General features: G+C 36.2%; 1 protein-coding gene across 1 annotated transcript; it reads right to left on the bottom strand.

Moving 5' to 3' along the window:
• Positions 1-405: 405 nt before the first annotated feature.
• Positions 406-7,643, bottom strand: LOC104594066 (lysine-specific demethylase JMJ29-like). The gene is made up of 13 exons (XM_088902387.1): positions 7,461-7,643; positions 5,779-6,278; positions 5,537-5,673; positions 5,310-5,409; positions 5,080-5,212; positions 4,939-5,002; positions 4,148-4,847; positions 3,693-4,022; positions 2,796-3,221; positions 2,637-2,709; positions 2,451-2,536; positions 2,224-2,343; positions 406-771 (listed from the first exon to the last, which is right to left on the bottom strand). Exons 2-13 carry the CDS (start codon positions 6,271-6,273, stop codon positions 697-699), a joined length of 2,739 nt encoding a protein of 912 aa, XP_088758513.1. The 5' UTR covers positions 6,274-6,278; positions 7,461-7,643; the 3' UTR covers positions 406-696.
• Between the last annotated feature and the right edge of the window lie 4,659 nt (positions 7,644-12,302).

Here is a 12,302-nt window from a genome sequence, read left to right as displayed (position 1 = left end):
CACGCCAAGCCCGGCTTAAAATTTTTCAGGCTTGATGTGAGCCTGAACTGGGCCGGACTTTGAACATAAAAACCTGGGCTTAGGCCAAGAAATTTGATTAGCCTCTTGGAAATCATGATTCACGACTGAAAGATAGTTGCATAGCTGCATTTTATGAATTTGTTTGTAACTATGGATGCCTCTACCTCATATAAAATTTGTACTTATTTGCAATGCAAATTTAGCATCCCGAACAATCAATGCAAAATTTGTGTGCCACCTTCCTTGTATATTCGTTCATCTCTATACATTTGCACCAATGGATTCAACATTTTACCCCATTAATGTGCTTAGCATCAAAATGTTTTTTGTTTTGGGTTTGGTGTGAAAAGAGAAAGAAAATCGAATAAAGTAAATACATTGGCTTTATTATGTCTGATTGGATATTGATATAAGGTTTGTTGCTAATTACAAGAATGTCAAAAATGCCTTGGGCTCATATACAATTACAGTGCTTCCCCAGGATTAGAACTCTCAACAACCAACATTCGCAAATATAGGTAAATTAATTACTCTGAAACAAGGAAAACTGAAGATGATACATGAATCGAACTGGCAAACAAGATGTTTACGTAGGTCCTACTGCCATAGCAGTAGATATTTGGATTTTCACCTTACTCTGAGAGAACTTAGCATTTCTCATTGCTAGCTGGAGACTCACTTTTGGATGGGCATAAGGTTTTGGAAGTCTTTCACAGCTTGGTAGACAGCATGAAGAGTCATCTTCTTTATCTGTCAGAATGAGAAACAAAATAAGGATCAACAAAGTAGTCTATGCTCAAGGTGATCCTTGAGTATGAAGGTGCTACTGTGCTAGCAAACTCGCTGGTAGTAGTGGTGGCAATTGGGCGGGTTGGGTTGGGTTGGGTTTGGTTTCCCATTTAACCCGCCAACCCGTTAATGACCCAGTTATATAAAATTAAATTAAATAGGTTGGGTTAAACTTTAACCCGCTTTAACCCAATCCAACCCGCCCAAACCCATTAATCTTATATTTATGTACTTAAAAAAAAAAAAAACTAACTCGTTTTTAACAAATAAGTTAGTCATTGCTTAGTGGCAATAGTAGTTGCTATTTACACAAGTGGTGAAGGTTCAAATCACATTATACGCATGTTATTTTTATACAAGCAGCAAAGCCATTTAATTATGTTCGGGCTTCGAATTTGATGAACCACATATGATCAAACCGGTCAGACCAACTTGAACTATCTAATTGGATTGTCTCGAGGTAATCACATCAAGTTCAAGAGTGGTTGAACCGTTTAGATCCAACCGGACTGGTTCAATTCGATCGGGCTAGAACCGCCCGGGTCGGTTCAATCCAGTCAGACCGGACCGGACTGGTTCAACCAAATAGTGGATTGACTTGGGTTGGCTCATATCAGGTTTGTGCACGGGTTTGGGGCCGAACTGATTGGCCCAAAGCGGATCAAAAGGAGTAAGTCGGACCGGCCCGGATTTGGGTCGGGTTGTACAGATATGAACCAAACTAGACTATCCAAACCAGGAAACTGGGCAAAGCAAGCGGTACCGAGCCATCCCGTCCGAGGTCTATTTCGGATTTGGGTCAACTCGGATCAGTATATGTTGGATTAGGTTAGACCGGGTTGAACTGGTTTGGATTTGGGTCAAATTGATTTGGATTTATGTTGGGTGAAGTGTATTGATTTAAGACAACTAAATTTAGTTAATAATTAATAGAAAATTAATGCATTAATTATAAATTATTTAATTTAAATGAAGAAAATAAAAAAAAGGCTAAGGAATTAAAATACTAATGTCTGTAATGGTTAATGCAATGGTTATCCATAACCCAACCCATTTAAATGGGCGGGTTGGGTGACGGGTTTATCACACAACCCTCCAAGTAAATGAGAGGGTTGGGCGGGTTAGATACTGGGTGAGTTGGGTGGGTTCAGCGGTTTGGGTGAAAAATTGCCACCCCTAGCTGGTAATCCGTTGCTGATTGTAGTGGAGACCTGGGATTGAATCCCACCTTCATTAGGTTTAGGAGGGTTTTGAGGTTTGGCATAGGGATACCACCTTTGTTGTGTACCCCATTTGCGGTTTGCCTAGCAAGAAAAGGTGATCCTTATCTTGAAAATCAACATGCTTGATATGATGATATATGTAGAAGTGGCCATTTTTTATTAATAAAGGCTGTTATAGTAGGAATATTACCTCTAGCTTGTCTTCTCTGGCCCTGTGATTTTTGGGAAGTTGTCGGAACTCATTTGTCAACTGAAAACATTGGTGGACATTTTCAGGTGAGACAAAGTCAAGAGCAACCTTGGTGCACGACTGTTTCAGGGTGAGAAACAAAAAGAATCAAAAGATGGCCCAATAAGCAGGGAAATAGGGTATGTCAAAATCCACATGGTTGAATATGAAAGTACTTCACTTAGTACCTTGAGATTTCTGACTTGATGTGGACATCCAGCAGGAATAAATACAGCCTCTCCAACTCTTTGCTCAAACGTCCATGGTTCAACCCCTACAAAATTTCAGGGTCCCTATAAATTGGTTAGTTCTCAAAAGGCATTATTATTAAAAATTAAAATTAACCAAACAGAAACGCAACATCACATACTAACCAAACTCTTCCTTCAACTTTTTTTTGTGCTCAAATGTCAAATAGAAAGCTTGGTCATGAATAGGATGAATGACCTGATAATCACAAATAAACATCAATTTCAAAATTGCACTCCTTTTGCATAGATAACCTTCAATATTACAAACAATCTCAATAATACCTGTTCAATTGGAGAACAATAAGTATGCCTAAATTCCTTGTAATGCTTTCTGAGATAAGCCTGTAGTTTCCCAACATCTTCTCTCCGGAAGATGTCCCACAAAGCACCACCTGCTGCCTCACTCTGTCCTTCTGTGGGAAAGCCAGGAAAATTAGACTCTTCCTCATGATCTTCCTTTGAAACCTCGGTTGTTTCATTAGTTTCAACTGTGATACCACTGACATTTTCAGTTGTGGAAGCAGGATGAGCAGTTTTTCTGTGAGTTTGTACTCCAAATTCGTAAGACTCATCGTTAACATGATCTAGTTGAATTGTATCCAGACATTCCCTTTCATCTTGAGCTCTATGTTTCTTTTTCAACTTCTTTATAGAGGTGTGCTGTTCATCAGTCAGCACTATTTCTGTTGTGTGTGTTAAAATATTCACCTGCAGTGATTAAAGAAGTTTGTTAAAATGGAAACTATAGTATTTTTTTATGACTATCACCCAAGATTGTTGAGATATTACGTCACTAATTTTGGATCATCAGCCACAAGCCCTCAACTGACCAATTAAATAGCACCTTCAAGCTATTTTGCTATATAAATGGCAGAATCCAGTTATTTATATATCTCTGAATAAGGAAACCAGTCTTGTGAAATTTTAATTAGATAAATTGGAAGACATTATAGTTGGGATAAGGCTTGGATAATGACGATGAAATTGGAAGACATTCCTAAGAAGATAATGGCTTGATGTTTAGTTTCCAACCAAGTCTAATAGATTAATAGCTTGAAGGTGCTATTTTTTTTTTCATAATGAAGTTATTTTCATATGACAATTGAAAAAGAAGAAAAACAGGAAATTTTTGGTTAAACATATCAGATAGCAATGGCATATGAAATCGTACAAGCATACCGCATCTGACAAGTCACAATGAAGCTTAGTAACAGAATCTCCTCTTCCAAGCTCTTCAGCAATCCCATAAGCAATATATGTCTTTGGTCCCAAGTCTGGCTTTAGGGTATCCTGTGGCAGTTTTGCAGCAAGGTTAAGTAATCCGGACTTTGGATCTGTGTATTCCTGAAGGGGCAATGCACTGATGAATTCATCAAAATGGCGTGGCAAGAGATCCTCAAATTTATCAGATGGAGGATAGTCCTTCAGCTTAAGCATCTCAGGCCAAAGATCGTCATATGTTCTGCCCTCTGTATACCCTCTGAAAAACTTACAAGTGTTAATCTCAACCTGCAAAACAAAATTAAATTTAGTGTACAGCGTGATGATTTACATGATTCATACAATCCCTATAAGATTTGCACCATGTCCATCTAGACATTATTATTGGCAGAATTTGGAGAGAGAAAACAAACCTCACAACTAGCAAGACAATCGATGGCTCTCACTTGAGACTGTTTAGATCCATTCTTTGTATCCACATTTCCACATAATGCACGCCACATAACCATTGGCTCCCAACTCAAACCAGACGTCTGTTCAAGCACATTGCGAACAATAACAGGCTCACCATTGACCCAATGCCTCTGGAAGTTTACTAGTTCTTCATCCTGGAGAATGTCTTTTGCAGCTGGACAGTACAAGCAATTATCCTTTGAGCCTTTTCTTGAAGCCGCTTTCCTTGACATCTCAGTGCCCTTGCAACAGTTTTGCTTGGAGGGGTTTTGTTCAATTGCATATCCCCTTACTATTTCTTTTGCAGCCACTACTAAATCTGAAACCCAGTGTTTTGGAAATATTTGCTTAAGCTCCAATCTGCCACGACCACAGCCACCCAATTCCTCTGGAGGACATGGAATGCTTCCATCATTGTTGGCTTTCCATTCAGTCAACAAATCAGGATGATCTGTAGATCTATTCGCAAGAGTAGAAACTGGAAGAGGATCTCCACCTTGCATATAATCATATCCTCTGTTAGGATAAAGGATAGCAACTTCCTTGGGACCTCCTAAAAGGTTTCCCTCACGAAGCTCCCAACAACAACTGAGACAAAGCTCATAACAACAATTTGGGCAACTTCTGTGAAGATCAGCAATTGAAGTGGCACAATTGTCACTGCTCCACCATCAAGAATGAATCAGTAAACACGACAACACAATAACTTAAATAAAATAAAATAAAATACACCAAGAAAAGAAGAGGCTACCAGTAGACACGCTCATCATTGTGACAATTTGCTAGTGGCAGTTCAATTTCAGATGAGGTTGACCCTGTTTAGCAAATGAAACATTAACAATTAACGAATTCTATAAGACAGAAATGAAATTCAAAGTCACAGAATTAGTACCTTTAAGTCTAGCCTCAATTTCAACCTCTTCAGATTGTTCTTCATGTATTTTTTCCAGAAAGGGAAGGAGACAGTGGATCAAATACTGAGCATATCGGGCCTTTTCTTGTTTTGTAACCTCCCGCTGAAAGGTCTACAAATTAAAAAATGAAAATTAATGGTATCAGAATACTGCTCAGAAATGTAGAAAGTTGAAGTTTTGGTTTTTGGTAGAATACAATAAAACAGACCTTGAGACTTCTACTGGTATGCAAGCATGCGTTACAGTTGCAATTCCTGCAGCAGAAAGGGCAATTTTCTGCAATTTTTTCAAGTGAAATCTGAGGATACCTGTTAAAAGGAAAATCTGAGCCATACAATTCGAAATTGCGGATGGTTTAATATATATATAGTGAAAACAATTTGACAGATTCTTATGTGGGGGTGGGGAAGAAAACATATGGTTACAGAAGATCACCATTTTTTTATGCACTGAACACAATACATTTTCTCTTTACACTTGAAGCATGGAATGAACATTCGCCTATCTTTCCTTTTACACTGATGGCAGCACTTTGCACTCTTCTCTTTCTTTTCCTGCTTATGGAAAGAATCCTAAAGCCAGAGAGAAAAGAATATCCTTCAGTAGAAAAGAATAAAAGTGCAAGCAAGCAACTAGGAAACAAAAGAATAGTAAAAGGTTTGAGAATGCTTGTTTACCTTAGCATGGCTAGTTGTGTATCTCTGGGCATTACTCCCATCACCATTGAAAACTGTATTTGAGGAAGGAGAGGAGGATTGAGATGATAGTGAAACATGTGCATAAGAAGAGAAAATCCTGCGATCATAATCTCTCTCTTTTTCCCTTGAATTCTTGATCTTCCTCACAACATTGCAGTCTCTAGAGCCCCTACATGCTCTCTTCTTCATCAAAGTCAAATTTTCTTCATCTTCATCATAAATATCTTTTTTCCTTTTAATGACCCTCTTCCTTCTACATGCATTTTGCAAAATTTCTTCAATGTCTGAAAGCCCAATTCCTTGGGTTCTTGTCTTTCCCTTAAGTGAAGTTTTTGCCCCTGTTGGTGGCAATCTTGTATCTTCTTTTGGTTGTTGTCTTGGTGATTTAACATTCGATGCTTCTTGGATTTTCTTCATTTGACTATTTATACTGTTTTGGTCCAAACATGCTTCCTTTACAGTTAAATCCACCATTGTAACTGGAAGAAACAAAACAGATCCTTGTAAAAAAAAAACAACAGCATTGGAGTAAAGGACATAGTAGATTCTTTAGACTTTGTATCCACCTAACTAATTTTACAACCAATTTAGAATTGTGTCTTTGTTAATGAACCCTGATCAAGCATTAATAGAAAACCATTACATTGTCAACTAATAAGAGTTATGGATTATGCATCACAATTGGCAACTGAAATAAAAAAAAAAAAATTAAAGACAAGAGAAGGGAGAAAATTAAAAACCTGACAGGTGGGGAGGTCAACTTTAATATAATCTGTCTAATATAACAGATATCCCACTCCTACCTCATTTAGGATTTGACTTTGGATGATAAACTAACTCTAATGAAACATATTCAGTTGAAAGTTGAAACAAGTTATATTTCAACTCGGATAAGTAAAACAAATGTGTCAAATACTACATAGTAAAAGTTGACTTGATGTCTCGATTAAAAATATTCGTGTATCCATGGATATTATCTGTACTGCATTCTCAAATTCAAAGTTGGTATCCTTGTAAGACTTTTTGTTTTATTTTCTTTTTGTTGTTTCCTTCTGGGGTTGGACTTAGACCATGTAGCTAGACAAGATGGGTACTTTATCTGGGATCATGAACTGCGATGCATATACTGGTGCAGAAACTGGTATGGAGTCCAAGATTGGTTATACATGCTAATATGGATCCAACATGAGGCGTCAAACCCAGAACAATATCACCCAACCTAAAAGCTATCAATTGCCAATATCAAATCATTGATTCACTGACTATCCCTTTTTCTCTATCAATAAGAAATACCATGCATTGAAAAAAGTAATCAGGAACACTACTGTGTATGTAGAAAACTAGCAAAGCAGAGTTGAATCAAGTTAACTCAACCTGATCAACCGCTTCTAAAGACAATCTACTGAAAATCCTAGGAATTTAGACTCAGAAACTCTCATTGATCCACTCGAACTTGGGTATCTTTAAAACGGATATTAGTTGGTTGTCGAGTTTCTAACGAGCCTCATATCCGATATCAATATTCCTCAGCCTTCTTACGTTCAAAATAGCACAAAAAAGAACAGAGGATGGAGAGAGAGAGAGAGAGCCAAAAAGAAAAGAAACCATTCATAGGATTTGGGAAGAAAGAGATGGAGATTCATGACGAGCAGCTGAATCACCTGTACTTGAGCTCGAAATCGGAATTAAGAATGTCGTTGATCTCGATTTTATTTTTCCGCCTGAAAATCAGGAATGCCGTGGACGTGGAGTAGATTTATAAGTGCAACGAAGAATAAGAACAGAAAAAAAGGGACTAGGGACATTGACGAATCCAAGTAGGACTGTTAACTGTAGCCCGTAGGAGTCGGGGAGGGAAAGGAAACCGAATTGTGGAATATGGGAAATTATTGTAAACTATACGTTATAGCTTTTAAAGGTAAGAAAAACGTCACTTTTCCGGGTAAAGTCGTGAAGCTTTGTGAGTTGTATCTGCACCTCACAGCACGTCCCAGCCGCACATCAGTAGCATCTCCCGTACTTGAATATTATTATTCATGGGAGATGCTCTCAATGCACGGTTGGATGTGCTGTGAGGTAGGCTTGAGGAGCGCATAGTGAGGAGCAAATCGCAGTTGTTTCATCCAAATATGGACTAGTGATTTGTCAATCTCGGATTCTCCTGTTTTATTTCATTAACAGACTCCGTGATATACGCGGCAATTAATTGGCAACCGGTGCCCAACCCAAATCCACATCACAAGTCTTCAAGCAGCATTCTTGATTATCAAGAAAAAAAAGTCTTCCAAGTGTTTTAGATTATTATTTAAATGAAGAATATAATAGTTTTAATTTATTTACGGTGTAATACTGTAATCTCTTTGTATTATTTGGGGAAAAAAACTCATTTGTATTAGTACAAACGCATGAAGTGCAAATGAAAGGCAATTTTCTGAGCTGCACCATTTGCTTGCTTATGCTGCGTTTGGAAATGATACAAATAAAGTCTAAATGTAAATTTGCAGAGTGCATTTAGCTCCATGCAAATATAAAGTTGGGTTAGTTTTGCATTGATAAATTTTATTACCAAACAATTTTTAATTTTAACAGATGCAAACACAAATTTCGATAGAATAATATACCTTTTTTCTAACAAAAGTCCATTTTGAATGCAAATTTACTTCTTTTTCTTAATGTAAAATTACATTTCATTTTTTATGTAAACATGCCTTGGAAATTATATTTTATATCAATGTCAATGCATAAATGCATTCTTGCCAAACACTAGCAAAACTGAACCAGAGTGCATATTTTTAGGGGTGTCCATGAAATACTGAAAAACCGAACCGCAAAATGCGGTTAACCAAACCGATCAGTTCGGTTTCAGTTCAGAATTTTTGAAAAATTGAAGGATCAGTTCGGTTTTCGATTAACCTATAAAAAAATTGGTAGTTAACCGAACCGACCAGTATATATATTTATATGTATATTTTATATATATTTTCAATATATGTCACATATTTTTTATGCATTATATATAAATATATACTTATATTATATTTACAATGATCTATTTACAAATACATTATATATTTTTAAAATATTTATAATATATTATATATCATTTATTATTTATAATATAATATTATACATATATTTATATAATATATATTATAAATATAAAAAACCGACAAAATGACAAACCAAACCGGTCAAAAACCGAAACCGGTGGACCAATTAATCGATGGTACTGGTTCGGTTTCGGTTTGGCGAAATGAAAAAATCGATACCACCGGTTCGGTTTACAAAAAAGGGCCATGGTTTGGTTAACCGAACCATGGACACCCCTAAATATTTATATTGAATTTGCATTTACACTATTTGCACCATTTCCAAATGCAGCCTTTAGGCTGTGTTTGTTTGCAATGCAATTTTATTTGCATTAGTACAAATATATAGAAGTGCAAATAAAAAAAATGCAAATTCTCATTTAATTTTGTTTTGGGTTTTACTTTATTCTGCTTCATGTCTTAATTTACTTCATTTGTATTACAATCAAACAAGATAAGCTAAAATTTGAAACAAAAATAGGTCAGAATTTACATTCAAATCATTTGCACTTATCATAATTTTACATCAGTGCAAATTTATATGCATTGCAACCAAACACAGCCTTAGGAACACAGTTGACTAAGCAATTCTTAGGTGAGACATTAAGAGGGTGTTGAACAACATGGTTACAACAACAAAATTGTATTGTTTTCTGGTGGTGTGACAGTTGTTTTGTTTTCAAAAACAAAACCAACCATGAGGGTGTTTGGTTCCATGGGCATTTATTGAAAAAACGCCACCACATCAGTGTCACATAGGCTTTGGTGTTTATTGTGCATAAAACCACTGGTTTCACCATTTATCAAATAAACACTAAAAATCATAAAATGTTTAGATTTTTGTGCACTAGGCATTTGTGGAAACATCAAATTTTTGTTTCCCCCAACACCCCAACATTTCTTGAAATGAAATGCTTATGTGACACACTATTATGAAGTTGTTAATCCGAGGTGGAAAGTAAAAAATGTTTAAAATAATGCCCAACTATGCAACAAAAATAAAAAACATTTAAAATAAAATTGTCCAAATAAACGTTTAAAGCAATAAATGACCCATTCATAAACGCCCACAAAACCAAACATATACCATGTTGTCCGACACCTCATAAACTACTATGATCGACTATGATGGTATGTAACCTCCATTTTGGATTAGTATTTTCCACCAGAAGTTTTACAAGTTATTAAGTGTCACCTTTAATAATTACATGGGTGAATTGTACATAGCTTAAGCATACTTCAACTGACATAAAGGAATTGATTTGGCAAGAGAAAACAGAAAATTTCCCAAATCACTGACCCAACAAAGACATTGCTTATTCCCAAAGCCGCGTCAACATTAATTTTCACAAACCCCACTAGAGGGCAGAAGTAACTTCCATCTAATAGCTGAATCCTAACTGCAAAATATTTTGGTGGTTCAAATATTTGGGCGGCTCACCAGAAAAACGGGGTTTCAATGGTGTGGGCTGGAATGATGAAATGTCCTTATGTGGTTAAGAAAAGGTACAAAGTGCCATTATTGGTGATGGTTGGGATGTGGACCTGGTACATGACCCAAGGTATGCAAATGGGTTGTTGCTCATTACAGGATGGCAATTTCGCGAGAATTTTTGGGTATCCGATCAGTTTCAACTCTAATAGGGTTTGAAGCGGGTTTGGGATTTTAGATTAAAACTCTATAGGGTTTGGGATGGGTTTGGGTTTTGACTTTAGGGTATCTGATACCCGATATCCGGTATGCATAAATATGAATCCATTATATTATATATCATGCACAAATTTATAAATTTTAAGTATTATGATAATTATTCTATTATTAATATTTTATTTATATAAATTTCTTGGGACTAAAATCATCATTTGATGTAAATTTTGATTTGATAGATTGTTTATTTCATTTAGTTATAAAATGCTAATTTTAAATATTATTTGTTTTAATTTGAAGTTGGAATTGTTAATCATATATATGTATTGATTGTTTTGGTGAACACAAAAGTTAATAAAAACTATTTTATTTCATTAAATAATACAAAAAATGAGATGGCTTAGTGGCTTAAAGTAATGCTAAGGGATTTGATGTATTAGTAATTGATCTAGGTTCAAGTCACGTTATAAGCATTAAGGAACTTTTTTTTAGTAGAAAACCTTTGTTCAAGGGGTTTAACGGGTTTGAAAAATTGAGAGAAAAAGTTAAGACGGGTTTGAAATTAGGGATGCATAAGCAGGTTCAGGAATGGATAGGACAATTTGCATTGCACGGGTACCCTAGCTATTCCTAATTACATTGACCATGAAAATATAAGGCCTTGTTCATTTTTCAAAAAGGCACTTATTCCGATAAATTCACTTGTCCATATTTTTTTATTCACATGTAAATAATATAATGATTTTTTTATTCATAAAAAGCTAATGTTAAAATCAACAAATTTGTCTCATAATGTTTTATAAACTTTTCCTCTAAGTGAAAAATTACTTATCCACCTGGGAGATGGGTACCCAAGGAAACTAACTTTACCATAGGCCCAGTATTTTCCAAAAAAGAACACTATATTTCCTCACTCTTATTTCCCGAAAAGGAATGGGGCCTAAATATGGTTTTGGATGTGCATACACCTGACAGGCTGATTTGGGCTTCTACGCCACATGGTAATTTCTCAACCACTTCAGCAATGAAGTGGAAACATCAACTGTCCAGCGACTGGCATGAAGTGGAAACATCTTTGGAAGTTGAGGTCATTTACTCCTTCCCTCGAGATATTCCTTTAGAGATGCATCCTTAATATACCGCCTACAAAGGAGAAATTGACAAAACATTATCTTTATATAGATGATATTTGCCCGCCCCGCTGTGTTGTGACTTGTGAGGGGATGGAAATTCTCTTTCATGTTATCTTTCTGTACTCAGGCGCACATGCTGTTTGTTTCGGTTCATTCCTAAACTACTGACCAACATAGTTGTGTGGGAGATATCATTGCTCAGTGGTGGAGCTGAAGACGAGTGCCTTCTCAGAGGAAGGGTGCCCATGCGGCAGATTTGGATGGCGAGAAACTAATTAATATTTAATGGGGTTGTCTTCAACCTGGCACATATCATCATTCTAAGGAGACATGCAAAAATTGAATTTATGCTCTCTAATCTACCTCTTCATGGAAATGGTGGCACTGAATTGCAGGATTAGAACTGAGAGAACCAAACTCCAGCTAAAAAAGAAAAATAGAAGGGATGCCATATTCCTATAATTTGTTTCTGGAAAATTTATTATCTGTAGAAAACATCCACGGATCACCGACTTAAGAGCACAGCATTGTTCTTCCAATTTATTTTGATTACCAGAATGATCTTTTCTCAAAGGTTAACAGGGCTTGAAACTTGGAGGTTGGAACCCATCGAATCTCTTGACACTTGAAACC

This window comes from Nelumbo nucifera, chromosome 1, assembly GCF_055504915.1.
Source record: "Nelumbo nucifera cultivar China Antique chromosome 1, China Antique-T2T, whole genome shotgun sequence".
NCBI classification, from domain to species: Eukaryota; Viridiplantae; Streptophyta; class Magnoliopsida; order Proteales; family Nelumbonaceae; genus Nelumbo; species Nelumbo nucifera.
The sequence above is the reverse complement of the archived record's forward strand: the minus strand, read 5'-3'. Positions and strand labels throughout refer to the sequence as shown.